The 25,516-nt window shown below is 42.0% G+C and overlaps 1 protein-coding gene across 3 annotated transcripts in view; it reads right to left on the bottom strand.

The window, feature by feature from the left end:
• The window catches only part of GRIK2 (glutamate ionotropic receptor kainate type subunit 2), a 522,039-nt gene extending 501,770 nt beyond the window's left edge, over window positions 1-20,269 (bottom strand). Inside the window, exons 1-2 of one of the 3 annotated variants that reach the window (XM_087882606.1) lie at window positions 20,090-20,269; window positions 11,478-11,965 (exon numbers count right to left, since the gene is read on the bottom strand). In XM_087882606.1, the coding sequence (XP_087738732.1) occupies window positions 11,478-11,592 (115 nt within the window). In that variant the 5' untranslated portion in view covers window positions 11,593-11,965; window positions 20,090-20,269. Of the gene's footprint in view, window positions 1-11,477; window positions 12,194-18,945; window positions 19,076-20,089 lie in introns of those variants that run through there. The other 2 variants (XM_034409067.3, XM_087882605.1) reach the window with 2 other exon arrangements.
• Window positions 20,270-25,516: the final 5,247 nt, after the last annotated feature.

Below are 25,516 nucleotides of genomic sequence, written 5' to 3'. Positions count from 1 at the left end.
CATTCCCAGAACTCTGTCTCCACAAGGGAATGATAAAAGGCCCAAACCTTCCTTCTTAAAAAGGGTAGGATCATTCACTGAGCAGGAGAGAGAAGAACAGAGCTATCGTTCTCTGTAGATATTTTGCAAAGTGTAGATAACAAATGGGGAGAATTGTGTTCTGAGTACTCACCTCATGTTTTTAAATTCCATTCCAGTTTAGGCATTGCTAAGTACTTCAATAATGTTGTGCGCTAATTAAGATAAGAATATTGATTTTTGGATGTGGAAGTTTTTTTCTCCTATACAGGAGAATCCATATTTCATTTTTATAATTACTTAATTGTTAATTTTGGGACATGCATTTCATTACTGGTCAGAGCACTTTACTGATGGAACATCCATGCAAAGCTTCAGTCTCTGGAGTTGTTTTTAAAGAAAAATAAGTGGAGTCAAGAATACCTTTCTTACAGACTGTGGACAAATATTAAAGAGCAATTTGAGTAGTAACAATAGCACTTGGACTTATATACCACTTCATAGCACTTTACAGTTAATAAATATATGCATTTATCTATGCATATATGCATACTAGTAGATTTGATGATTTCAGCAATCTCATATTTAATGCATAATATTCAATAAAGTATCTCGTGAAGGGGGAAGTACATAATGTTTCCCTAAAATATAAATGGTCCAGCTATTATGGTTCCTTTTTCTCCTCTATTGTCTGGACTTGAAATTTTTGTTGAATCAACATGTAAAAGTCATGGCCTACATGTTTTGGCTGGTGCACCATTTTGTGGCTAATTGTAGAACAAACATGCTGACTCTGTAACTCATGGTCATTATAACTCATGGTCACTGTAACTCACTCTTTATGGGGCTGCTCTTGAAGATTATTCAGAAGCTACAGCTGATACAAAATGCAGCAGCTTGTCTAATGATAAGTGAGAACCAGTGGTGGGTTTCTACCGGTTTGCCCCAGTTTAGGAGAACTGGTAGTGGCGGCCACCCACCCGGACATCATCACGGACGCTCTGGACATGTGTGCAAGCAAAGAGAGCATGAGCACGCTCCCGATTCCGAACCAATAGCGAAGGTAAGTGGAACCCACTACTGGTGAGAACCATTGCAGCCATATCATATCACTGTTGGCAGCAGTGACTATTTCCTTCTATGTGATTTTAAAAGCTTTGTTCTATCCATTAAAAGAAAGTTATCATCTTCCCTTAATATTTGTGAACTAGAAGTATTTAAAGAGCTGTCGTGTTTAAGCATCACTTCTGACATTTGCTACACATTGCTGCACAATATGAATGCATAAGTGTATATTATATCTGTATCTTAAGTCTGTTTCTGCGTCTACATATGGAAATATAAGCTGCATTGTGACAAAAATGATATATCTAAAATCTTGATCCAAATCAATGAGCATAAATTTGGAAGAACAAAATGATGGCTGCACTTTTATTCAGCTAGCCTTTTTTATTCTCCAGCTATGAAAATATGACTATATATTGTTATGTATTACATTTTCTCTGATATCCCAAAACACATGATAGTACCACATTTATAATGAGGAGTCTTTAAATCAAAAGTGTGTGTAGACATCCCACCATCCAGTTATTTATTTTTAGTTCTGAGTAGGCATCTAACAATACATCATTATCAGACATTTAAGAAACAAAAATACTAAACTTAAGTAGAAAAATGAGGCTTCCTCCCTTATCTCTAAAGAAGAAAGCACATCATTCATTATTGCTCACATTTGCACTGATAGTGTTAATTGAATTCAGAATACACACAAAAAATAAATACAGGCGCTAAAAATAAAAAGGATGTATTTATAACCAGCAGGATATTCTTTCATTCAAATTGACTTGACTTGAAATGTATGAGTAAGGATCCCCAAAGATTTTTTTTTCCATATGAGACTCTTCATTTGACCTCCCTTAAAACTTGATAATGTATTAATGAGTCATTTTAAAAGGATCATGTTAATTTCCCTGTCTCTGGTCATAAAGACAGCATATATCTAATCAGGTTTGCCCTTTCAATTAAACGTGTTCCGGGACATTCTATTTAGTCAGCACCCTGAATGGATCATTAAAATTCTCGTTCGGTAAGAGTTGTGCATGGAGCACTGTTGTTTTTAAATTCCATTAAATCCAAATGGTCTTTATCGCCCCATGACCACTGTGACTTCAATCAGCCAATTTAATTACCTTACAAAATAGTTGGCACACGCAGCAAAGAAAAACAGGAAGGACTATGACGTTATCAAATTGAAATCTTCCTCTCTGCTCTTTAATCTGGACCAGTCAATAACCATGCTCTACATCCCTTTCCTTCCTTCAGGGGACTCTTAACCTCCACTTTCCTCCAAATGTCTTGCTCTTTCTCTCTCTCTCTCTCTCTCTTTCTCTCTCCCTTTTTTTTTTTTTTTTTTTTTTTGCTTTTAGCATTTTACTATTGAAGCCTTATTCTCTACCTTCTTGCAGCCCTTGCCTTTAGCACACAAAATTTCCCCCTGGTTCCTGGTAACCAAATAGAGGTGGGTGGGTCTGGACTTCTCCCTGTGACCCCCTAAGCAGTTTTTCTACATCATCCCTAAATCAAAAGATCAAAATTAGCTTCTACTATATAATGTGCTACTATACAATGTGCTATGTGCTACTTCAAGCACAGTTTAAACACCTGCAGAAAAATAGTGAGGGGGTAGTGATGATTTATTCAAGTTTAATGTGTTAATACATAATTCAGCTTGACTTTATTTTCCTATGCAGAGGATTGACTGCAAGAACCAGCAAGAATCCTTTTTCTGGACTGAGAGCAAATCTTTGTAAAGAAATCTGACTCGAAGTCCCTGCTGTGGGCACATTCAAGTAAAAGACACTATTACCATTCAGGAAAAGACCACGGAAAGCACATAGACAATCCCAATACCAGCCGTTTTCGCTCCCTGTACCTATAATAATGGCTTTGTAAAAGCAACCATCCAGCTGTCAGTACTATATCATTACATCGCCATTAGCAAGAATACCATGCAGGCCATTCTATTCTAAAACCCTCGCTGGGTTTCATTTCCCATCATCAAAGATAGAGTAGAAGGTGAGATTTAATTCTGGCTGTCTGCGTGGCCATTTTCATTTCTGATTTCTTTTACCTACCCTGAGAAAAGCAATAGTAACACACTTTCAGCAATGATTAGATCACATTGTTTGTTGTCACTTCTGATATTCTAACCAGAGACCTTTTCCAACAGTCTTCAGTTAGCTGCTTCTAGCAGAAGTCACACCGAAGAGTTTTAGTTTCTACCTTGTCTATGAAAGTCTCTATTTCTTAACCTTCCTATAAAAGCATGAGCACCCTTAACTAGCCGCCAGGGCTCACAGAATGTGCTCGATAATGGAGTGCCATTATTTCAACCATAATCTTTAGAGTACTATAAAGTTTTAAAGAAGTGCTAGATATGGGTGAAAATCTAAAGCAGGGATGTCAAACTCGATTTCATTGAAGGCTGCATCAGGGTTGTTTTTGACCTCGGGGGCTGGGGGGGTTGGTCAGAGGGCATGGTCAGCTCAGTGTCACTTGTCAAGGCTCCATTTTCGACTGCAACAGCTTCCTGCAGCCCTCTGTCAGCAAAAATGGATTCCCCCTGAGCTCTGTTTTTGCTGGCAGAGGGCTGCAGGAGGCCATCGTGGCCAAAAATGGAGCCTGAGAGGGACACATGCAGCCCACCTGAACTCCATTTTTGCTGGCAGAGGCACCGTGAACTGGTCCTTCACTGTTTCCAGGAAGGCCAGATGTAAGCACCGGCCCACCAGCCCACTGGCCCACCGGCCCACGGGCCTTGAGTTTGACACCCCTGATCTAAAGCAAGATTCATTACCTTGTGTGTAGTCAACTTGAAATCTCCAAAAGATACAGTGGATTGAAAATACGGCTGTCACAACTTCATAAACAGAATCTTTGCTGCTCCAGAGGAGTATCTGTTTTTGATATAAATGTTCTCCCTGGCTCCAGTAACTAAATTCCCCTTGTCACAAGATTCACTAAAACAGCATATTGTTTAAAGGTCATGTACAAACAAAAATAAAAGTCATAAGTGAAAATGTTAATATCCTTTTATGTCTAGTTTGTTCCTTTGTTACTCAAGATGCCTGTAATTATATAATAATTTTCCAAAAGAGTAATCAGGCAGACTTGACTCAAGAGGCCCTGCAAGTTCAGAATTCAGAAAAATGACACACGCAAATAAAAACACCAGAAGTCCTTGAAAAATCCGTATGACAAAATGTAAGAGCCTTTCTACTGCAAAGATGACTCTCGAGATGTTACTTTACCAATTTTCTGAACTCAGTTAAAAGTGCTGATTTTAATTTTTTTTTAAGTCCGTAAACTCTTGTTATTTGATAAGTTTTAATCTTGTTTCTGGACCTAACAAGTCTAAAAAAAAATCCTTCTGAAGATGATCCTTCCTACAGAAGCCTCTTGTCACCCAGGCAGGAAAGTTCTATCACTCTAACTTCTAATATACTCTCTCACAATGCATGACTGCAAAATCTAAACCTCCCGGCCAGGTGCTTCCAAAGTGTTGATATTCTATTTACTTTTGATAAGTGAATTGGGAAAATAATGAGCCTTGGTGGCACAGCAGACTAAAGTACTATTAAATAACACCAGCTGCCTGCAATAACTGCAAGTTCAAATCTCACCAGGCTCAAGGTTGACTCAGCCTTCCATCCTTTTGAGGTAGGTAAAATGAGGACCCGGATTGTGGGGGCAATAAGCTGATTTTGTATAAAAAAGAACACCGCTTGGGGGGCCCGAAAGCCCTACTAAGCAGATATATACAAAAGTATGAAGGCTACTGCTTAACGCATTGTAAGCCACCCTGAGTCTCCGGAGAAGGGCTGCATATAAATTGAACTAATAAATAAATAATAAATAAATAATCTTGATTTAATTGACTTTAAAATAAATAATGGCTTTTATCCTGGCCATGCCTATCTTTTTTTTGGAATCCAACCCTTGAATGAGAAGCTAAATGCAATTGTTGACCTATACTTTACTTTTGTAGGACATCATCATCATCATTGTAGCTATTGTATATTCACTGCAGGAGGAAGGCCTCTTCTGCATGTTTCCAACCAATATGGTCTTGAATCTTTGTAGGACGTATCTGCTTTGAAGCTAGAACTGACCCTTATTCTTATTCTTCGGTACAAATGTATCTTTTTCAATCTGAGTCTTGAATTACTTTTAATTATGTATTTCGATTTTATTTGTTTTAACCATTCTTTCGTATTGCTTTGTTATGGCTTTTTCTATTTTTTTTTTTTATTACACACTGAGTTTGTTGCATTTTAACAGTAAGAAAGAAACCAAAGGCTATAATAATAATAAATAATTGGTTCAAAATATAAAAATGATAAATACATGTTGCTCCCTTAGCTGCCATTATTATACATTTGCATACCCTTGAATAGTTTTTGGAATGAAGAAGCAAAAGAAGATAACATAAGAATGAAGAAAAAAAATGAAGAGATGCTGCATTTTATGGCATTAAGCAATATACTACTCACTCTATGAGGTGAAGTATGCAGGATAATTTAGATGATAGTGTAGAGTAAATTCAAGACTTATATGTACCTCAGCTTTAAAGATAATTCGTATGTGAGCCCTGAGACGCTATATATTACGTCTCAGCTAGGCCTCAAAGAAATTTCAAAGGAAAATAAATGGTTAATTCAGAAGAAACATGGACCTAAATACTGTATTTGTCCTGAAGCTCTTCATCATAGACACCATGATGATGATGATGATGATGATGATGTATTGCAAATTCATGTAAATATAAGGTTAGCATTATATTTCCAAAGTATTTGATTCTACACTATATGATACTTCATTAGTTATGACTAATAGTTCCAAAGGAAGAATGAGAAATTCATGCTGCTTATGACACAATCTCAAAAGAAAAATTTACACATTTTATCCTTTCTGCAGTAATTTCTTATTTTCCACACTTCTCAGGAAATTTATTTCTATGCTGTATATATATTTTTATTAACTTTGTATCAAACTTTAAATTCTGATTTATATCTCTCAGTCCCTGTAGGCCATTGTTACAGAATTGTAGAGAGATACCATAAAGAAATAAAAATTGTATTTGCAGTCAGTCTTTATGGTCAATTGTAGATGTTGTGAGTACAATCAGTTTAGGATTTTATAGAAAATATATTGAAAAGTTTAAAATAATTAATTTAAAATTTTCTATAATATTCTATCTATTATTCTGGAAACAGCTAATAAAATATTATTTTAGTGTTTATGAAAAGTATAGATTACAAGAGCAATTAGAAAATCTGTATTCTGTCATGCATTTAGGAGATAGAATGCCTCTTCCAAAATCCTGGTTATTTAGCAGCAAGAATATAATTTAACTCAAAGAAACCAACCTGTCTACTTTTATGCCACTGCTATTATTCATATGCAAATGTATGCAAATAGATGAATTGAATACAAGTTATATAATATAGCACTTATACATTGGTTATGATTTCTTTAATCAGATGACATGCCTAAGTTTAATCATTACTTTCTCAAGATTGATAGATCAATTGTACACACAGACATTATTATGAACAGCTTGTTAAAATATATAAATTCTCATACCAGCAAGAAAACGTTACACACGTTTAAGTGAGGAAGTAACTAGGCAGATAGATTTGACATAAAACTGATTTCAAAAGAGAAATGTTGCCAGTTTAAAAACAGGGTAGTAAAAAGCCTCAATATTAAAAACATGCAAGTCATAAATGCACAAAGCTGAATTGTGCATATCGATGCTTAGAGATGGATGTGCAAATTGACAGAGAAAAATGCAAAACAATGAAATAAGCTTTCCATCAGATCAGTATAATCTCCCATAGCTTATATTTTTATGGTTAATTTTATTATTATTTATTTATTTATTTTGGTGGTTGTCCTTATATTGCTTTTTTTGTTTTTAATTCTGTAAATTGGCAAGGGGAACAATCCTGATATAGCGGTTAAGGCATCAGGTTAGAAAACTGGGAGGCCATGAGTTCTTCCCGCCTTGGCACAAAGCCAGCTGGGTGACTTTGGACTAACCTCTTTCTTTTAGCCCTAGAATGCCAAACCACTTTTGAAAAGCCTTGCCAAGAAAACTGCCGGAAGTTGTCCAAGCAGTCTCTGAGAATCCCACAAGATCACAGGGACACAGACACAATTCCATAGAAGAAGGGAAAAAATGAAAGCTTCCAATGAGATGAGCAACTACATAAATGTGTTAGAGTGTTTTTGGCGGGGGAAAAAAACCCCTCAAAACAACATGTACTTTATCAGGTTTTGAAATGATACCACAACGTACATTCACTTGGCTTTTTCCCACGGTAATTATAAAATAAATCTGCATTCAAAAAAAATATTGACGTGGAAAAAAGTCTCAAACCTGTCTTCAAAAGGAAGGACCATGCACTGAACTGCACACCCTCACGAATATTTAGCTTTTGTTTGCCTGCCACCTTCCCTTAAAGAAAGAATCTAAAGATTGAAAGCTTTCATCAGATTGTTTAATGAATATCTGGGAGACCAGTCTGAAACTCCCACATCAATCCTTTTCCTTCTGCTGGTCCTAGGACTGTCCCATTGCAATAAATCTTTCCTTGGGCTTTTCTCTCACTTCCATGACCCCTTCAGATCTGAATGTAACCACCAGGATGGTGTTCTAAATATTTTTTGAAGGGATTGTTTTTCCCCAGAAAGATTGGGAATTTTCATATTTGTTGGTGGCAAAGAATAAGCTAGCGAAACAATAGGCAGCCAAAAGCTGGTCTGTTTTCTTGGCCAAGAATCTGATTTGGCATTTGGTTTTTGTTTCCCTGGCCTTGATGGCCACTGGCCTTAATATCTCTTTCTCTCCCTTCCTAGCTCCCTCTTTCCCTTCCTCTCCCTCCCACAGGATTAATTATTATTGTCTAACATAGGGCTACCGTTTCTAGGCTGCAAAACCGCTACATTTACTATTACATGCATCTAATGCCAAATAATACAAGAATAATGCCAATGTTTAACCACAAACATAGTAGCTCTTTTCTAGCACCACTTTCCATTGAGGTTGACTGTACAAATGCACACTCATGTGCAAGTGTTAATGGGATAAGCCTGGGCAACAGCTGTATGGATTTATGCATAATGGCATTAAAGATTCCCCAGTCGCCCAGAAGGAACTTGGGGGGGGGGGAAAGAAAGCAATGGACAAAATTATTTGCTGACTATGCTTTAGATTAGTGATTCTCAAACTTTTCTTCACCATGGACTCCCTTTAAATATCTTTTGTGGCCAGAGACCACAGACCACCAAGACTTAACTCAAGATTTAAATCATAACATTTCTTCAAGCCTTCGTGGACCCCCTGTGATGACCCCTGTGCCCCCCCCCAGGGGTCCGTGGACCACAGGTTGAGAACCACTACTTTAAATCAAGGACCAAAAATACCAGCTGAAGACACAGGACAGCTAGTGTGACAGAGCAATTAAGATGCGCAGAAGTCTATCCACAGCCCCAAAGACCCTTTAGATGACTTTTGGCCAGTCAATATTTCTTAGGCTTGCTCTGAGGAAAATTGGGAGGAGGAGTACAACATATATTCCCTTGATCACCTGAAGAAAAGATGAGATAACAGTCTACCAAATGTTTGATGAGGCAGGGAGGAGGAGTAACAGAATAAAAAGAGGAGGGGACTGGTGGTTGGAGAACCCTTACTGTCAATGTTCCAAGTTCAGTAGAGCAGAAAGAACAAACAGCAAATGTCTGGGCATGTTCCCTTATCTGCTCAAAGGATGCTTTCTTCCTTTAGCCAGATATTCCCTCAGAGTGAAACTTCTGTTTGTTTTGGATGGATTTCATTCATTTTTATTTCCCTACAACGGTTGATTCCTACTCCAACAATCCAAGGGAGTGCTTATTTTGAAGTTTGAGCACACACAGTGCCTGCACACACGCACGCACACGCACACACATACATACACCATGCGTCAGTGCTTCAACAAATTCTTTGACATTCTCTGGCGAAATCAGGCAATATACACAGCTGACAATTACCAGGGTCCCCTCGCCTGCACATCCTTGCATCTCCAGTTTTGCTGCCTCTGATCAATAAAACTACGCTGGGAAAAGGCAAATCTCTGAAATCTCCGGATTTCATCCCTTTTCTGCCTCAGCTACCTTCTGTGGCAGAATAAAGCTCTGGTTGCTGTTTATTCATATCTCTTTTACCCAGAACATAGTTTGGGGAGTGAGAATGGTATCCGATTCTGATGAAATTGAAAAAAAAGGGGGGGGATTTAGATGAGCTTCAGATCCATTGCCCCCATTGGGGTTACACAGACTTAACCCACCCAGATCTATCTTCCACCGGACAAGTCTGGAGAAGTGAGAAGGACATCCCGCAAAAAATAAAAAATAAAATTCCAGTGCTTGGAGAAGGAGGGAGCGAAACCTTCATTGTCTGATCAATTAACATTTCACTAAACTATTCCTTGAAACAAGCCTAATGGGATGAAGTTGCCCACAGGGGCAGCTTTAATTAACCCCACAGAACCTCTCTGGTGAAAGTTGCAGAGAAAGCATAATATTGTCATCCAAAGCCCAGCGGATGTCTGTGCTCAGTCAACATTTAGTGACAGTGTCACAAGCAACGTCCATCTGCTTGGTGCTTTCAGCAGGCTACGGATCAGTTCCCTGCCAGCCATGCCCCACAGGTGTTTCAGAACTACCTCGCGCTTCATTCCAAAGAAGGGGGCATTCCTGATGATGGTTGCTAACAGCAACGCGACAAGAATTGTGGACAGGGGCTTGGAGGGGGGGCAGGAAAAGAGAGAGGGGGGGGAAAGGTAGCTAGGAATAATCTACCTTGTCACATAAAGATCACTGAGCATCCTCACTTCTTCCCAGATCCCAGCTGCGAGTTCCTTCCTCAATTTTTAACCATCTATCTTGTTCCAACGCACACACAAAGCAACGTTGTCGATGCTCACTGGGAAGGAATTGTTTCAGCGGCAGGAGAAAGCTCGGAAGACAAACACGCCTTGAATTAGGCACAACTTTATCCCAATATTATTTATTTCTCATTGTTCTAATAACGACAATCTGGAATGATTCCAATCGAACCCTCAGTTTAGCTATGGGCTTCATATGAGGAGCCGCTGTTTCGGACCTTAACTTTCTCTTTCTGCCAGACTTAACTTTTCTTGGATAGATTTACAGCCCAGGGATGCCAAGAAGCCTGACCTTGAACCCTTCCTCCCCAACATTGTCTATTTTGCTTGCATTACCCTCCAAAGCTTGAGTTTGCACCCTGTTTATTAAATAGCAAGGTTTCTCAAGAATGCAGGACGGAAAGGGAGACGTAAACTCCTTTGAAAAAAGTCAAGACTGAAATGTCCCCTCCGAATAATTTTTTTTTAAAAAAAAAAAATCCAACGATCACAGCCATCCAGCGCCTCTTTCGAAGAAACTCTGGCCTTCAGGCAGCCTACTAGAGCGACTACTTCAGGACACAGTATTGACATCTCCAACCAAGCCAGGTACTTTGCTGCTAAAGAACTCGCCTACCGTCCCACTTGAGAAAACCACCCCCGTCCTTCTCCGCCACTGGCTTCTGGGGGGTCTAGATTGCCATTGTAGTCTCAGGCACACTTCCTCCTAAAGTAAAAGCCCTTGCCTGGCTCAAGGTAGGCATGCTTCACCCCTCTCCATATACCGGTAACAAACGAACCCTTCCCAGCTCATTTGGAGGAAGGCGGAATGGGGCGGGAAAGAAAAGTACGAGCGTTAAGGAGTTTCCACAACTGCCTGTTCGCCAATCATCGATCCGTGGATGAAAGTGCTTTGTAAACCAAGGAAACGGCGCGAGAGGGACCTTTCTATCCGGCCGGGAATTTAAAAGCTTGGAAGCCACTGACTCGATCAGACGGACAATGCCTTCGATCCTGGCAAATCAGAAGGGAGCCAACTTCGAAAAAGGCATACAGAGGCTCGCATACCACCACCCCCTTGCAACTCCGGGGGGGAGGGGAGAGAGAGAGAGAGAGAGAGAGAGAGAGAGAGAACTACAAAAGCCAGCTTTTCTTTGCTAAAGAGAAGTCCAGCCCGCCCTGCCTGGCTTGGCTTAGCTTGGCTTGGCTTGGCTTGGCGGGGCGGGCGCTCCCTGGCTAAGCGGTTTTTCCCTCGGCTTGTTTTCGCTCCTTAAGCCGCTTCGCTTCCAAGTCAGACGGTGGGAAGGAAGGGGCGCCTCAAATGCAACCGGGAAGAGTCTAAATAGCGATTAGCCCGGAAGTAGCTTCCTCTCCTCTTCCCTCCGACCTCCCTTTCCCTTCCCTGACCAAATCCTGGGGACACAACATAAAGGCAAAGCGAGTAAGGGGGCGAGGAGGAGGAGGAGGAGAATAAAACGGCCGCCTTACCGAATCTCAACACATGTGTGGTGCCTTGGGAATATCCAATCCACATTAAGCAAAGCAGGAGCCGAGCGGTGCCTCTGAAGACTGGATGAGTTAGAATCGGGGAAATAATCTTCATGGTGTTTTCCCTACGCACACCCGCGCCGCTTCCCTTTCGGCCCCCTTTTGCTTCAGCGTCAAGGTTTTTTTATTTTTCCCCCCCCACGCGGGTCGGGTTAAAAGCGCCGAGGAAGCCGTCCGTAGTCAAAAGTGCCTGGCCCTGAGACGCGATCACGGCATGGTCACAACAGAGGCAAGGGACTCTCCGCTTCCCAACGCCGCTAGCCGAGCCTGCATGCTCTTCATTCACTGCGCCAAGGAGCAGCCTTCGCCTGCAAGGAATGGTGGGACATCCATGGTAGTCGGGCGAGCGGGAGCGGAAGGAGGGGAGAGAGGAATCCGGGAGAAATCCAAAGAGGGAGGCTGGGGGCGCCTTGGCCAGCCGGGCGAACCTGAGGAGAAAAGCGAAAGGAGGGAGGGGGGGGGCGAAAGAGAGAGAGAGAGAGAGAGAGATCAATAGGCGATCCGAGCGGGCGAAACCGCCACCGAGCAAGAGGCGGGCGCTCGCTTTGGCCGATGGGTTTCCCTTCCACTGAACTGCCGCACAGCTTCTGACGCGCAGCCAAAGATGAAGTGTGAGAAACGGAGACAGCTCGCCTTGTCTTGAGGCCGCCAGCTAAGGCGGCCTTCCCCCCCCCCCCCAAACCCGCTTTCTCTTATTCAAGCCGATGCCATCGCCAACCCAACCTTTGGGAGTAAACCATGTTACAGTTTGAAAGAAACGTGGCGGTCGTGACGTGCCTGGCGTTTGGGTGATTTCCTTCCAATAACCTGTTGTTGTTGTTGTTGTTTTGTTTTTGTTTTTTTTTCCTGGGGCGATGAGCAAATGGGCTACTTGAAGCGAGAATGGTACTATAACGCAGCCGAAACTGAGACTAGGGAGTCTGCGGGAAGTCTGGGGTCAAAGTGAGTGACGGGGAGGGAGGTTTGCATCCCGGATTCACCTGTCTGGGGAGCCCGAAGTCCCATGCTGGGCCCTTCTCAACATTGCTCCTCCGATTGTGAGATTGGCGTCAGTTTCAGTTCCAAAGTCTTGAAACTGAGAGCGGATCGATTTCCATAGAAGCAGCTTCAGGCTTAGCATGAAGAGCAAACAAGACCGCTCCATCAAAATTAAGTCACTGCTGACTGATGGGTGACAGAACATCCTTTCTTAAGACTTGGGGGAAAATGACGTTTCTGTTGATTCCAAATGTATACAAAGAAGCAATAGGCATTTGCTTTTTCACAAGTATTCATTCATTCGTTCAATCAATCAATCAATCAATCCACACAACTAATTTTGCATAAACCCATAGGAAGAATGACAACCAGAATTAAACGCTTATCTACAACCAAAGCTGTAATTTGATGTCAGATTATCTGGAAGGAAGTTATACTGAACCCAGGAAGCTTACTTTATGTAGACCTATATTGTATAGGTGTATATATGCTGTTGTCAGAAATAACAGTGAGTGAAGGAAACTTTTTTTCCCCACGTTTCTAAACTCTGCTCTCATGTATATCCTATTACAAAAGTTCTGTTTTTAATGTCCTTTATATACTTTTGTAACAATGGCTAAGTTTTGTAAGACTAAAAACACCATATAAACATAGGTAGCAAATGCAACCTAAAATGTATTCATCAGGTTCATGTGTAGTTCTTAGTGAAGGCCTTATTAATGTAGAAATTGAGATATCTGGAAGTTTTAGATACCTTTAAACTTAATAGGAATTCATCTTGTCTAGAGTTGAATAGAGTAATCTGAGAAACTTTTCATCTCTATTTTCACTACTCTCCCTCAGTCTGTCATACAGATATACTTATCAGATTAAAGACATATTTACTAGGGTCATATTTCAACAATTGAGGGGCTTTTTTAAAAAATGGAGAGGGGGACTCATTAAACCACATTTTGTGGAGAACACAAATCTTTTTGCATTTCTTGAAAGAAAGACATTGTCATTCAAATTGTTAGGCACTGATTATGGTTCAATAGGGGGAGAGGGAAGGGTAACTTTTATTACTGTCCTATGAAAATGAATGGAGATTTATTCTGTCTTGGAATGCGCCCCTCCCCACTTTAATGCAGAAGAAGATCCAAAAGACATTCTATAAATTAAGATGACATAGAACCACATCAACAAGTGTGACGATCTATCTCTCCGTAAGACTGTGGAATGAAAAAAAAAAAGGATAGGCCCAACTGCACCAAGAAATTTAGAATCTGATTCTTCTTATGCTGTTTTGTGCCTTGCTTTATCTAAACCTGGATTCATTTGGTTCATCTAGAAGAATAACAATTGGATATTAATATGATAGGTTGCACCTTTCATGCATCTATTTCAGACCAAACGTGTTAGGAAGCCATTCCTTGATGTGATGCCCTCCATGTGTAAGCAACTACAGTTTTCATAACCTCCCAGGAATACTGCAGAGGGGATTTGATGTCAAGATGGGTAAGGCTACTCCTTGTCATGAAATAACTAAGATTTATGACTGTTAAAGCTTGTGTTATGGGAAAACAAATCAGAATAGCTTTCTACTATTAAGGTATTTATCGTATCTGCAATTGAACTGAAATTTACATATTAATAAGGGATAAATAAATAACCTTGGGATTTTTTTTAAACTATTAAAATTTGGGACTTACAGTGATGTCAAAAGTAAGTATCAGCAATGGCTACTTCTGCAGACTAACAGGCAATTCAATGAACTGGAAGGGGAGGGAATTAATAATGAAAAGAAGGGGATCTAGCGACCCCTTCAGTGCACTTCTGGAATATTTTACCATGAAACTGCAGTGTGAGATTGTCTCTATTGGATATATTATTCATTTCATAATACTTTAATTTGGATCAAAAACAAATACAAGGTAATACAAGGTAAAACCAAGCTTATATTAAAATGAATAAATATAATTCTAGTTTGGTGCCTCTAGATGAGACAACATAGTTTTGAAAATAATTTCTTTTATTTGTAAGACTTCCCTTTCCAAAAATGTTGTAACTTAACTTTTATTAACAGCCACTGCTAGATTTGAATCCCGTTATTAATTTCATGAGGATTTCTGCATTTTCTTTGTTTTTCTATCTAGTCAGCTTGACATTATTTTATAAGACTCACCAGATTCTTTTATCTAGGGAATTGAATTCTGGCATGAGATATTGCATCTGTTTTTACTTTGCAAAATTATTTACTCTCAACTTTTGTTGGATGATTGTGAATCAGAAAGATATCATCAAATCTACTTTGCTGGATTCTTCTTTTTCTTCTTCCATCCTGTCCTATTTTTGGAGACTGCCTGGACAAATCCCTACAGTTTTCTTGGCAAGGATTTTCAGAAGTGGTTTGCCCTTGTCTCCTTCCCAGGGCTGAGAGAAAGTGACTGGCACAAGGTCACCCATCTGGGCTTTGTGCTTAAAATGGAATTAAAACTCACAGTCTCTTGATTTTTAGCCTGATGCCTTACCACTATGCTAAACTGGAATTTTAGCAACTAAATATTGGTTCCCTTTTTCAGTACCATGGAGAGCGACACACATTTGAACTTCCTAACATGCTGAATGCTTTATATATGTGCAAAATATGTTGTAAAATATAAAACTAAAATCACCCTGTCAGGGTATTTTGAAAAAGCAGACAAACAGGATTGAACAAGATTTAGGGCTGATTAAATTACAGGACAAAATTATCATTTTGGGTGATAAGTAGGGTATTCAAACCTTATAAATGATTACTTGCAATGGTTGTAAGTTTCCTTCTATAAGCAAAGTCCTTTCCTCAAATATGTAACTCATTTTGGTCCTAGATTTTTTTTTTAAATAAATATTTAAATATGTTCATTTAAAAAAAAATGAACATGCCTCAAGAGGTATGCACCACTTTTATGATAATTTTCTGAAATAATTAGTTTTTAATTTATTTTTCTAGAGGTGGCAGATCTGTTATATATACATGTATTTCAGATAAATGGAACCTTGACTGTGCTCTTTGTTTCTGCCTCTTTCACTGAATTGCAGTGAGTAGAGGAGAAGCTAGAGGAGTAGCTGTGCGTGTCAGTTCCATGCTTGGGTGCCATTGGCAACTTGATGTACTCTTTTTCTTCAATATTTAAAGCCTAGGAAAGAACATATTTTCTTTCCTGCCCGAGCCAAGTGTGCAGGTAAAATGGAAATTCAAATGCATACATCAAGAATAGAAGGCTGGTCTGTTAAAAGCATGAAGCCAATCCAAAATTGTCTGTGCTGGACAATAATGTTACGTCAGGCTTTAGAGTTGCATGATGTTGAGAGATCATTTCTTGGTACTATCCCCAATCAGCACTTTCCTCATCGCTACCACTAGCGATGGAAAAGAACAGTTCCTCCAGTTTGCTTTCATGAAAGCATACATATGCTTCCCCAAAAAGCTTGCAAATTTTGTTTCATCTACAGGTTAAATTGACTCCATCTGGGAAGGACTTAACAAGACTAACGGCATGTCTATGGAGAATTAATTAGATTGAATTCATTAGGATTTATTCCCAGGTATTACATCCTGACAAAACTAGGATGGCTTTAAAGTTGTAAAGCTAGGTGCACTCTACAAATCTTAGGAGTTCAATCCCAGCAGAGGGGCTTGAAACAAGAAAATCTTGAGTAAATATACATAAAAGGTGTGGGCAGTCTTTTTGGCTTTTCCTGTCCTGTCCTTTGTTTGATGCACCTTTCCTTTCTCATCAATATATTTAGAACCTATCTTTGACAGATTGAGTCTCCAATATGCTTTCCCCCCTCCTAAAGAAAATATTTTTTTAAAATCTGCTGGCAGTCAGCAGAGTTCAAATCCTGCTGTGGCCGAAGTATTTTGAGATGTTCTTTCTTAATATACAGTTGTTATCTTCTGTATCTTCCAAAACTCTGCTTGTAAGTAGAAAGAGACCTGTCACAGCTTTTCAGAAATAAACCAGGCCACCTTCTTTCTGTTGGCTATTCAAAGTATGCAAATAAATGTTGATAGTTCTGTAAATGTTGATATTCTGTTTCTTTAAAACATCCCATGGACCTCACAGAATCCACTTGTTTTCCACTCCAAAGAAACGATAGATTCCCCTTTGCCTGTTATTAGCTCAGCCAAAGATTCACCGTCTTTCCGTTTCTGCCGAGCCCATGATTAATGGCATTTTAAGATGGTAATTAATTTTTAGCTGCCTAAGAGTTGTGCATCCTAATTAAGGATCTGAGGAGATGATAGATTTACTTGTTCGAGCACTTTTTGGGGGGAGGACTCCATCGCAATGCAATTCTTCGCAGATTTTTAACCATGGGAATGCAAATATTTGTGATTTGATCCATTCATCACTCCTACACCCCTGCCACCTTCTCTTGAAGCCCCCTGCTTGCCTTCCTTCTTCTTTCTTTTCGGTCAACACTCAGGTTCTCCTTTATCCTCCTTTTCCTAAAGTTTTTACACTATATGCAACACTTCAATGTAAGGTTTGTTCCTACCGCTGCACAAAGAAGCTTCTGATTAACATTTTCATTGTTGGGAATAGACTGCTGGATTCTTTTAAAAGCATGACAACTGGGTCCGATTCCGTAAAGTAGGTTTCGCTTTTTGAAACCCCAGTTTATTTAACAAAGTGCCAGATTATAAAACACAATATTTGAAAAAAAAAATTGGCTTTGGTGGTTGAATGTATAGCACAATCTATCCAAGCTAAAAGCCTAATCTAGAAATCAATTAAACAGAGATGCTTGGCTTTCAGCCGAATAAGGATCGCTTGGCAGCAATAAGTCCTAGATAAGCCGGAATGTATTAAAACGGCTGAGTCCGATTGGATTCAGTCCAAGAACTTCGGTGTATCTTGGCGATAGGTCGGACTGAGAACAGGGTTCAGTGCCAGAAGGATGGCTTAGCTGATTGCCGATCAGGTGGCGAACAAGACGGCGTTTTTCTGACTTCTGCACAAAGGCTGCATCCCACATACTTTCAAGCAATTCTACTGCAAACAGGGGTTGTAGTGAGAAGCCGAACGTGGTCGCGAAAACTAAGTAAGGCATTTTCCTTTCCCGCAAACCAGATTTAGTGACTTGTTCTACAGAACAAGTCTTTTAGCAGGCTTTTTTGAGGTTCTCGCGCGCTCTCTCTCTCTCTCTCCCTCTCTCTCTCTCTCACACACACACACACACACACACACACACACAGAGAGAGAGAGAGAGAGAGAGAGAGAGAGAGAGAGAGAGAGAGAGAGAGAGACTGTTGCTATGGAGAAGAAAGCTTCAGGATGAGGGAGGGCAAGGGAAAGAAAGAAGCAGACGGAGATCGACGCCCGCAAGCCTTACTCCGGAGCCCCACTGCCTCCCTTCCAACGCTCCGGGTTCCCGCTTTACAAAACTAGCGGGCAGGTCGGAAGGAGGCTACAGCGAAGGTCCAGTTTGGGGGTAGGGTTCCCTTGCCAACAGGCAGGGTGGGGAAAGAAGGGATTTTTAGACTGATGAGTGGCTGGCTGGCTGGTGACAGCAAAGTTACTGCTCAGCCTTGGCCTTGACTTGGAAAGGAGCCGCGGCGATTACTGTTAAAGTTGTTTCCAAGTCCCGTAAGTGGATTTAAGATTGCAGAAGGAGAGGGAGAGAGCAAGAGCGAACAGGAGAACGGATTGTTAAATTAGATAGATCGAGTAATCAAAGATGTGGGGGCAATTATTATTATTATCTTTAGGGGAAAAAATATGCTTTTGCTAAAGAGTTTGGCTGGTCGGGTCGCTTTCATTGCGCTCTCGCCTGGATTTGCTTTCAAGAACGCTGAGCAAGGTAGCTGTCCGCAGAGGTCCGGTGTCTTCACCACTTGGTCGCTCTGGGATGCTTTTCTTTCGGTCTTGGTAGTTATTCATCCTCCCTTCATCCTCTCTTTCTCTCTTTCTCTTCCCCCCCCTCTCTCTATCTTTCTCTCCCTCTCTCCCTCTCTCACTGTGTCCCTCTCTGCCCTTCTCTCTCTCTCTCTCTCTGTGTGTGTGTGTGTCGCTCTGTCTCTCTCTCTCTGCCTCTCTCTGTCTGTCTCTCTCTCTCTCCCACTCTCTCCCTCTCTTTCTCTCTCCCTCTCTCTGTCTCTCTGTGTGTGTGTCTTTCTCTCCCTCTTTCCCTTTCTCTCTGTCCTTCTTTCTCTGTGTCCTTCTTTCTCTCCCTCTCTTTCTCTGTCTCGTGTGTGTGTCTCTCTGTTTCTCTTTCTGCTTCTCTCTGTCTTTCTCTCTGCCTCTGTCTGTCTGTCTGTCTGTCTGTCTGTCTGTCTCTCTCTCTCTCTCTCTCTCTCTCTCTCTCTCACACACACACACACACACACACACACACACTAACAGCCTGTTGGGGATTTTTTTAAGCGGGGGAGGGCGACCAAATATGCAAGTCCCCTTACCTTGTCGGCCGTTCGGAGAAGCTAGGCAGGTGGCAGGGACGGTCCTACCGCAAAAAAGTCGCGGAGCTGCTGTAGTCAGACCGGGCTCTGGACTGAAAAGCAGAGGCGGCGCGCGGAGCTCAATTGAAAGCAGCAGCCGCGGCAGCCGAGCAGAGGCGGGCGGACAAGCTAAAGAGAGGTACGCCTCCTGCCGGGAGCTCCGCGCAGAGCCCTTTAAAGACACAGCGCCTCTTTTTCCGTCAGGATTCCGGCCTCAAACCAAGGCGGGAGCAAGGGAGAAGCGACGGCGGGAGCTCCGGAGAGGGGCGGCGGTGGATCTAGAGAAGACCCGGGCAATAGGCTCTTCGTTTTCGGAGAGTCATTCGGAGCCAGTCCCAGTCACCCCCACCCCGAGCCCGGTTGCCTTTCCTACGGGCCTCGATCCCACTTTGCGGACACGTCTCAGAACTTCTGACTTCAGACACCGCTGTTACCGAGAAGTCAGTAACACCGTTTAGCAAGCAAGAAGTCCCGGGAACCCATCGGTGTGAAATAGGACCCGGGCGGAAGAGATCACTCCTAAGCATGTGCAGAGTGTGTTTCCCTTACCAGAATGCTTGGTTACCCCCTTGGGAGTCTCAGAAAGTGGCAATCTTAGCAGCATCGGAGAAGGATGGTGAAAGGATGGACCCCAATCAGGTTTGCGTGTTTTACTGCCATGAGGATCGCCGAGCTTCCCCGATCTGCCCCCACTCGCCTTTCTCTTTTCTTTTTCTTTCTTTTTTTTTTTAAAGCACCTTGTAGTACGAATGGTTTGTGAACCACGGCACTTTTTCGCCGGCAGTTCTCATGTTATTTTAACCCCCCCCCCAAAAAAAAGGGGGGGGGATCGAAGCCCCTTCCGCTTCTCATGCCGATTGTAGCCGTGCCATCTTGGGGAGGCTAAAAACGAAGGGCAACCGGTCCCAACGATCTGCCTGGTTTGCTTCTTCAAAGAGAAGGGAATAGGGATGAACAGCCTCAAGCTCTTTAGGGTTAAAAGTAGCGGGGAGCGGGACGCGCCTTTATAAACCAGGCGTGGGTAAGGGGACTGGTGACCCTGAATGTCTTCTGACGGGGTGTGGGGGGGGGAGATCTGTGTTCATTCCATGCTGCTTTAACTAACCTATAAGACTTTCGCTCACTTTTCATCGGTTCCGTAAAGACTCTGGCGTCCAGCTTTTTGAGGGATTGTTTGGGGAGATCCAAGGGAGTTCGGCCTGGCAGCCTTCTGCCCGCCCTCCAATTCACAGCGTTGGAGATTTTGCAGCCGCCTCCCCTCTGGCTAATTTTCGAAAGTAGCCAAAGTCAGCTAGGTGAGCTGCAATTACAGTAACAGTAAAGCTTTTGCAGCCCTCTGGAAATACGAGCTGGCGGAGAGTATTTTCACACACACACACACACACACACACACACACACACACACACACACACACACACACACACACACACCTCAAATCGTAAAGCCACGGCACTTCTGGCTCTGTCAGTGGTTCTGAACTTGCAAGCAAGCGCATCTCAGGTGAGGATCTCCAACTCATCTCCCTCTAACTCTGAACAAGACCGTTTTTCCAGCCACCCCGCTTGGGGGTCTGCCTTGCATCAGAAGACCGTTGGGGAAATCCCTCGCTCTTTTCTCGACCTGCTGCAGTGACAGCTGGGGCTTTGCCTTTTGGCCATTATTTCGTGGTTCCCAGTGGTGTCCCCCTCCCCACCGCCACTTCCCTTCCCCTCCCCCCCCCCCCCGCCCTCGCCGCAGGCAATCCCCAGCCAGGGATCTCCAGCCCCAATCTATTTGTTTTCCTAACTCCTTTCTGATTGGACAGCTAAGAGGGATCCGCCTACATATAAAAGTGGGGATAAGCCGGCAGTTCGCCCCGTCTCTCTCTCTCTCTCTCTCTCTCTCTCTCTCTCTCTCTCTCTCTCTCTCTCTCTCTCTCTCTCTCTCTCTCTGCCTCTGTCTGTCTGTCTCTCCCTCTCCCTCCCTTCCTCCCTCCCTCCCTCTCTCTCTCTCTCTATCCCTCCCTCCCTCTCTCCCCCTCCCTCCCTCCCTCTGTCTCCCTCTCCCTCTCTCTCTCTCTCTCTCTCTCTCTTTCTCTCAGGTGACGCTTGCAGCCGGCTAACAGCTGGGTCCTGATGAGAGAGGGGAAGGGGACGGGAGAGAGAATGAGAGATGAACCGTGGAGCATCCGCGCCTTACTCTCTCTGTTACTTAACTAAAAAGGCTCCTCTGACTTGAGCAAACAGCAGCCTTGTTGTACGGCGTAAATAAATGGTCAATGCGAACCATTGTGCGGCAAAAGAAAGAGGCAGCGCGTAACTCGGAGCGGGTTTCGCCTGGGCGGGTGGGCTGGCTGGCTGGCTGTGACTTGCAGCTTAATCGACCTCAGAGCAAGCAACGACGATTCCCTGGACGTCCCCCCACCCACCCACCCCGGACGATAATCAAAAGAGGAGATGCGGGAATTGAGGGACCGCCTTCCTGCAGAAGGCATGTCAAAGCGGAGTGCTCCTTACAGTTAGCTTGAGGCTGGGCGCAAGAGCAGTTCTAGTTCGGCAAAGAAAGGGAGAAGGCTGTGGCAATGGAAATCTTAAACTGGTATAAAAGGGAAAAGGGAATCTTGGGGTCCAAAAGGGTTAGTTTTTAATATTGAAAGAAGGGGGAGGAGGAGGAGAGCCTCCTTTGGTAGGGGATTCAATGGGAATTGGGAGATGATTTTATTTGTCATTTGCTCTGCTACCTAAGGAAAAACTAGCGCGAATTAGAGACTGCACTTGTCCCAAAGGTGCTTTTTCAAGAGGCAACTGAACTTTCTGGTTTTTCTTTGAAGACATTTCGCTTCTCATCCAAGAAGCTTCTTCAGCTCTGACTGGATGGTGGGGAGAATGGGGAATCATCCAGTCAGGGCTGAAGAAGCTTCTTGGATGAGAAAGCAAAACGTCTTCAAAGAAAAACCAGAAAGTTCACTTGCCTCTTGAAAAAGCACCTTTGGGACAACCATGACCTGGATGACTGAGAATCTCCATATGCACTAGTGCATCCTGTTTGGTGCTAAGAGGGCTTGATTCTCTGTGCAGACTCTTCCTAATGTACCTGAGCAATAGTGAGAGTGGAAAAGAAGGATTGTAACCAGTGAAAATGGGGGCTCCCTTTCCCTGCTGAAGCATCTTCTAATCCTCTGAGTTTAAAATGGCAAGAGTATATTTTCCCAAAGCAAAGGATACACAGGTACTGTCGGTGGCTGGGCAAAGTAATGATGAATAGAGCTAACTCTCTTTATCGAGCATGTACAGATAGCCCGTGGCCACAACTGAGCCCAAAATTTCTGTTGCTAAGTGAGACAATCATTCATTTTGCCTCATTTAACGACCTTTCTTGCTGCAGCTGTTAAGTGAATAACCAGAGTTAATAACCCAGTTAAGTGAATCTGGCTTCTCCCATTGACTTTGCTTGTCAGAAGGTTGCAAAAGATGATCCTGGGACACTGCAATTGTCATAAATATGAGTCAGTTGCCAAGCAACTGAATTTTGGTCACGTGATCACAGGGATGGGGCAACTGTCGCGTGAAAAACAGTCATAAGTCACTTTTTTCAATGCTGTTGTAGCTTGGAATGGTCACTAAATGAACTGTTGTAAGTCGAGGGCTACCTGTATCACTGCAAAAACAACTTGAGCCAAATCTTCATGGGCCGTTTTTTGCATCCTCTTTCCGAATATCCTGATTTCCAGCTGCTTCTCCTATCCTGTTCTTTTCCTGAAAGCCAGCTGAGGGTTTCTTGTTAGGGTTATAAAGAATGCAAATTTTCCTCTCCACCACCAACTTTTACATGTAGTTTACAAATATTTATCCTTCTTACTTTATTTGGGAAAATGTGAGGAATCTGGCCTATTGAATATTTTTACTTGCCAAAGGAGATTGACACGATGAGGAGTTAAATTGCATATATGCCTGTAATTTGGCAGTTCAAATCCCACCAGGCTCAAGGTTGACTCAGTCTTCCATCCTTCTGAGGTCGGTAAAATGAGGACCCAAAATTGTTGGGGGCAATATGCTGATTCTGTAAACTGCTTAGAGAGGGCTGTAAAGCAGTATATAAGTCTTAAGTGCTATATCTATTGCTATATATAAAAGACTAGAAATTCATATTTATTTCTTGGTTTCAAAAAGTATTGTGTGTCCTGCTGCCACTGTAAGATCCTGGATATTCTTACATTGCAGCAGCATGATCATACCAAAAGGAATCAGAACTACTTTTCAGATTAGAATAGAATAACAGAGTTGGAAAGGACCTTGGAGGTTTTAGTCCAACCCCCTGCCCAGGCAGGAAACCCTACACCACTTCAGACAAATGGTTATCCAACATTTTTTTAAAAATTTCCAGTGTTGGGACATTCATAACTTCTGCAGGCAAGTTGTTCCACTGATTAATTGTTCTAAGTGTCAGGAAATTTCTCCTTAGTTCTGAATTCTATCAAATGTATAGAGCTACCTAAACCCAAATGTGACTTTATCCACTCCTCAGATTCAACCTCTGGAATTGCAGTGTACTTTTTCAGAAAGGATAAGGAAAGAGGGGGAGGGGAAATCAAGAGATGAACTCAGCCTTTTGGACTGAGTAGGTTAGAAATAGAGAAAAAAACAATAACAGAACAGCACTTTAAGTCATTTGGATAAGATGTCAAGGATGATATTGTTAATAAGGCTTTGCCTGCACTGAAAATTACTGTATTTGGAGGAAGGCTTTCAAATCTAGGGCGAGGACAGTGCTTTTATGATATTTCCTAAAGGATTCTGACCTTTCTCATGCTTTACTGCAAGCCTGAATTTGCATTAACTTTAATAAATGGATTCCTTAAATCAGAGCCTTGGTAGTACAGGGGTTTAAGGCACCCTGTTATTAAGCTGGTTATTAAGACCAGCTGCCTGCAATTACTCCAGGGTTTGAATCTCGCCAAGGCTCAAGGTTGACTCAGCCTTCCATCCTTTCTAAGGTAGGTGAAATGAGGACCCAGTTTGTGGGGGCAATAAGCTGACTTTGTATAAATATACAAAAGGATGAAGGCTATTGCTGGGCACATTGTAAGCCGCCCTGAGTCTTCGGAGAAGGGCGGCATATAAATCAAATTAAAAGAAAAAAAAAAGATGGATTCCTTTTTTTTTAGACTAGCAAAGATAAGGTGATACTTTTGGATCATTTTAGAAGTGTGCATAAGCATACATGTCAAAAAGTATTTAACACAAAGGTAGACTGTGCTCTGTGCATTAGACACCCGTGTGGATTCAATTTGAATAGCAACTTTTTACACATTGAAAGGATCAAAATATCCAGCTGCCTGCTTCATTCCTCAAAGCTTTTTAAGCAGAAGATTTCCTCGGTTTCCTGAAGTTCTGAAAGCTCTTGAATTTTTCTTTTAAACCAGCAGGCACTTTCTCCAACCGGCCAATGGATCAGCACTAAAGGGCACCTAAGTAAAATTGTGCTCCTTTTGCATCTTGCAGTGAAAAAGAAAAGCAGAAAAGTGGCAACCAAGGGACTATTGAAGGACCAGAAGCCAGAGGAAAAACAGCACAAGGCAGCCTGGCACATTTCACAAAAGGGAGGGAGGGAGAGACCCAGGAATCCAGTGGCAAGATGACCCAAAAGTTCCCTCCAATGGGGAATAAGCTGTCTTTGCTGCCTGTCTCTGGAGCAGTGTTTCCCAACCTTGGCAACTTAAAGAGGACTGGGGAATTCTGGAAATTTAAATCCACTCATTTTAAAGTTGCTAAGATTGAGAAACACTACTTTGGAGCACCAATAGGCAAATAAGCTTCTGAAGTCAATTGGTCCAGGATGTGAAGGCCACTAGAAACTTTATAAGTTATAGTACAAGGGCAGCATTGATCCCAGACAAACACAACCTTATGTGAAGGAGGGATTCAAGCCACAAAATGAGGCTTTTTGTGACCTTTTTACCCAGGGAAACAATAACAAAGGAATCCAAGAGCAGACTAGTGGCTTAACTACCTTTACTTATAAAGGCTAGGTTATAAAGGCTAGGTTTGAAAGATAATGGCTTGGTTATGCACTGTTTGGTTCAACAGGAAACAAACTGACAATATTTTTAAACAAATTTAGTATAGAGAAACTTTCACCCAAGTGGATAATCATGGATTATGAAACATAATCAACATGATCTACACCCAAGACCAATCTTGTTGGATATCCTGGAGTTTTATTGCACCAGAGAGTGAATTTTAAATGTTCCGTAGGATGTTCTCTGTACCCCAACATTTTGCAACCTCAAAATATGTGAAGGAAATAAATTGTTTTTATGCAAAAAAAAAAAATTTGAAGGATAATCACACTAACATCCATGCATAATGATAAATGCCAAAGGATGGCATTTCTGCAATTAATAGAAAAACTAAATTATGGAGTTTGGAAATGTGTCATCATAGTCTTTGGTTAATCTTTGCCCAAAATCTGGGGGGGAGGGGGGTGACAATTCAATAGTAGCTCCTGGTAATAAAAAACGGGGGGAAAGGCTGGAAGTATTTCTTCAGTGTA

Source organism: Pantherophis guttatus, chromosome 1 (assembly GCF_059756535.1).
Source record: "Pantherophis guttatus breed Tessera chromosome 1, ASM5975653v1, whole genome shotgun sequence".
Lineage (NCBI taxonomy): Eukaryota > Metazoa > Chordata > Lepidosauria > Squamata > Colubridae > Pantherophis > Pantherophis guttatus.
Note: the sequence above shows the minus strand (reverse complement) of the source record. Positions and strands in the feature narration are given on the sequence as shown.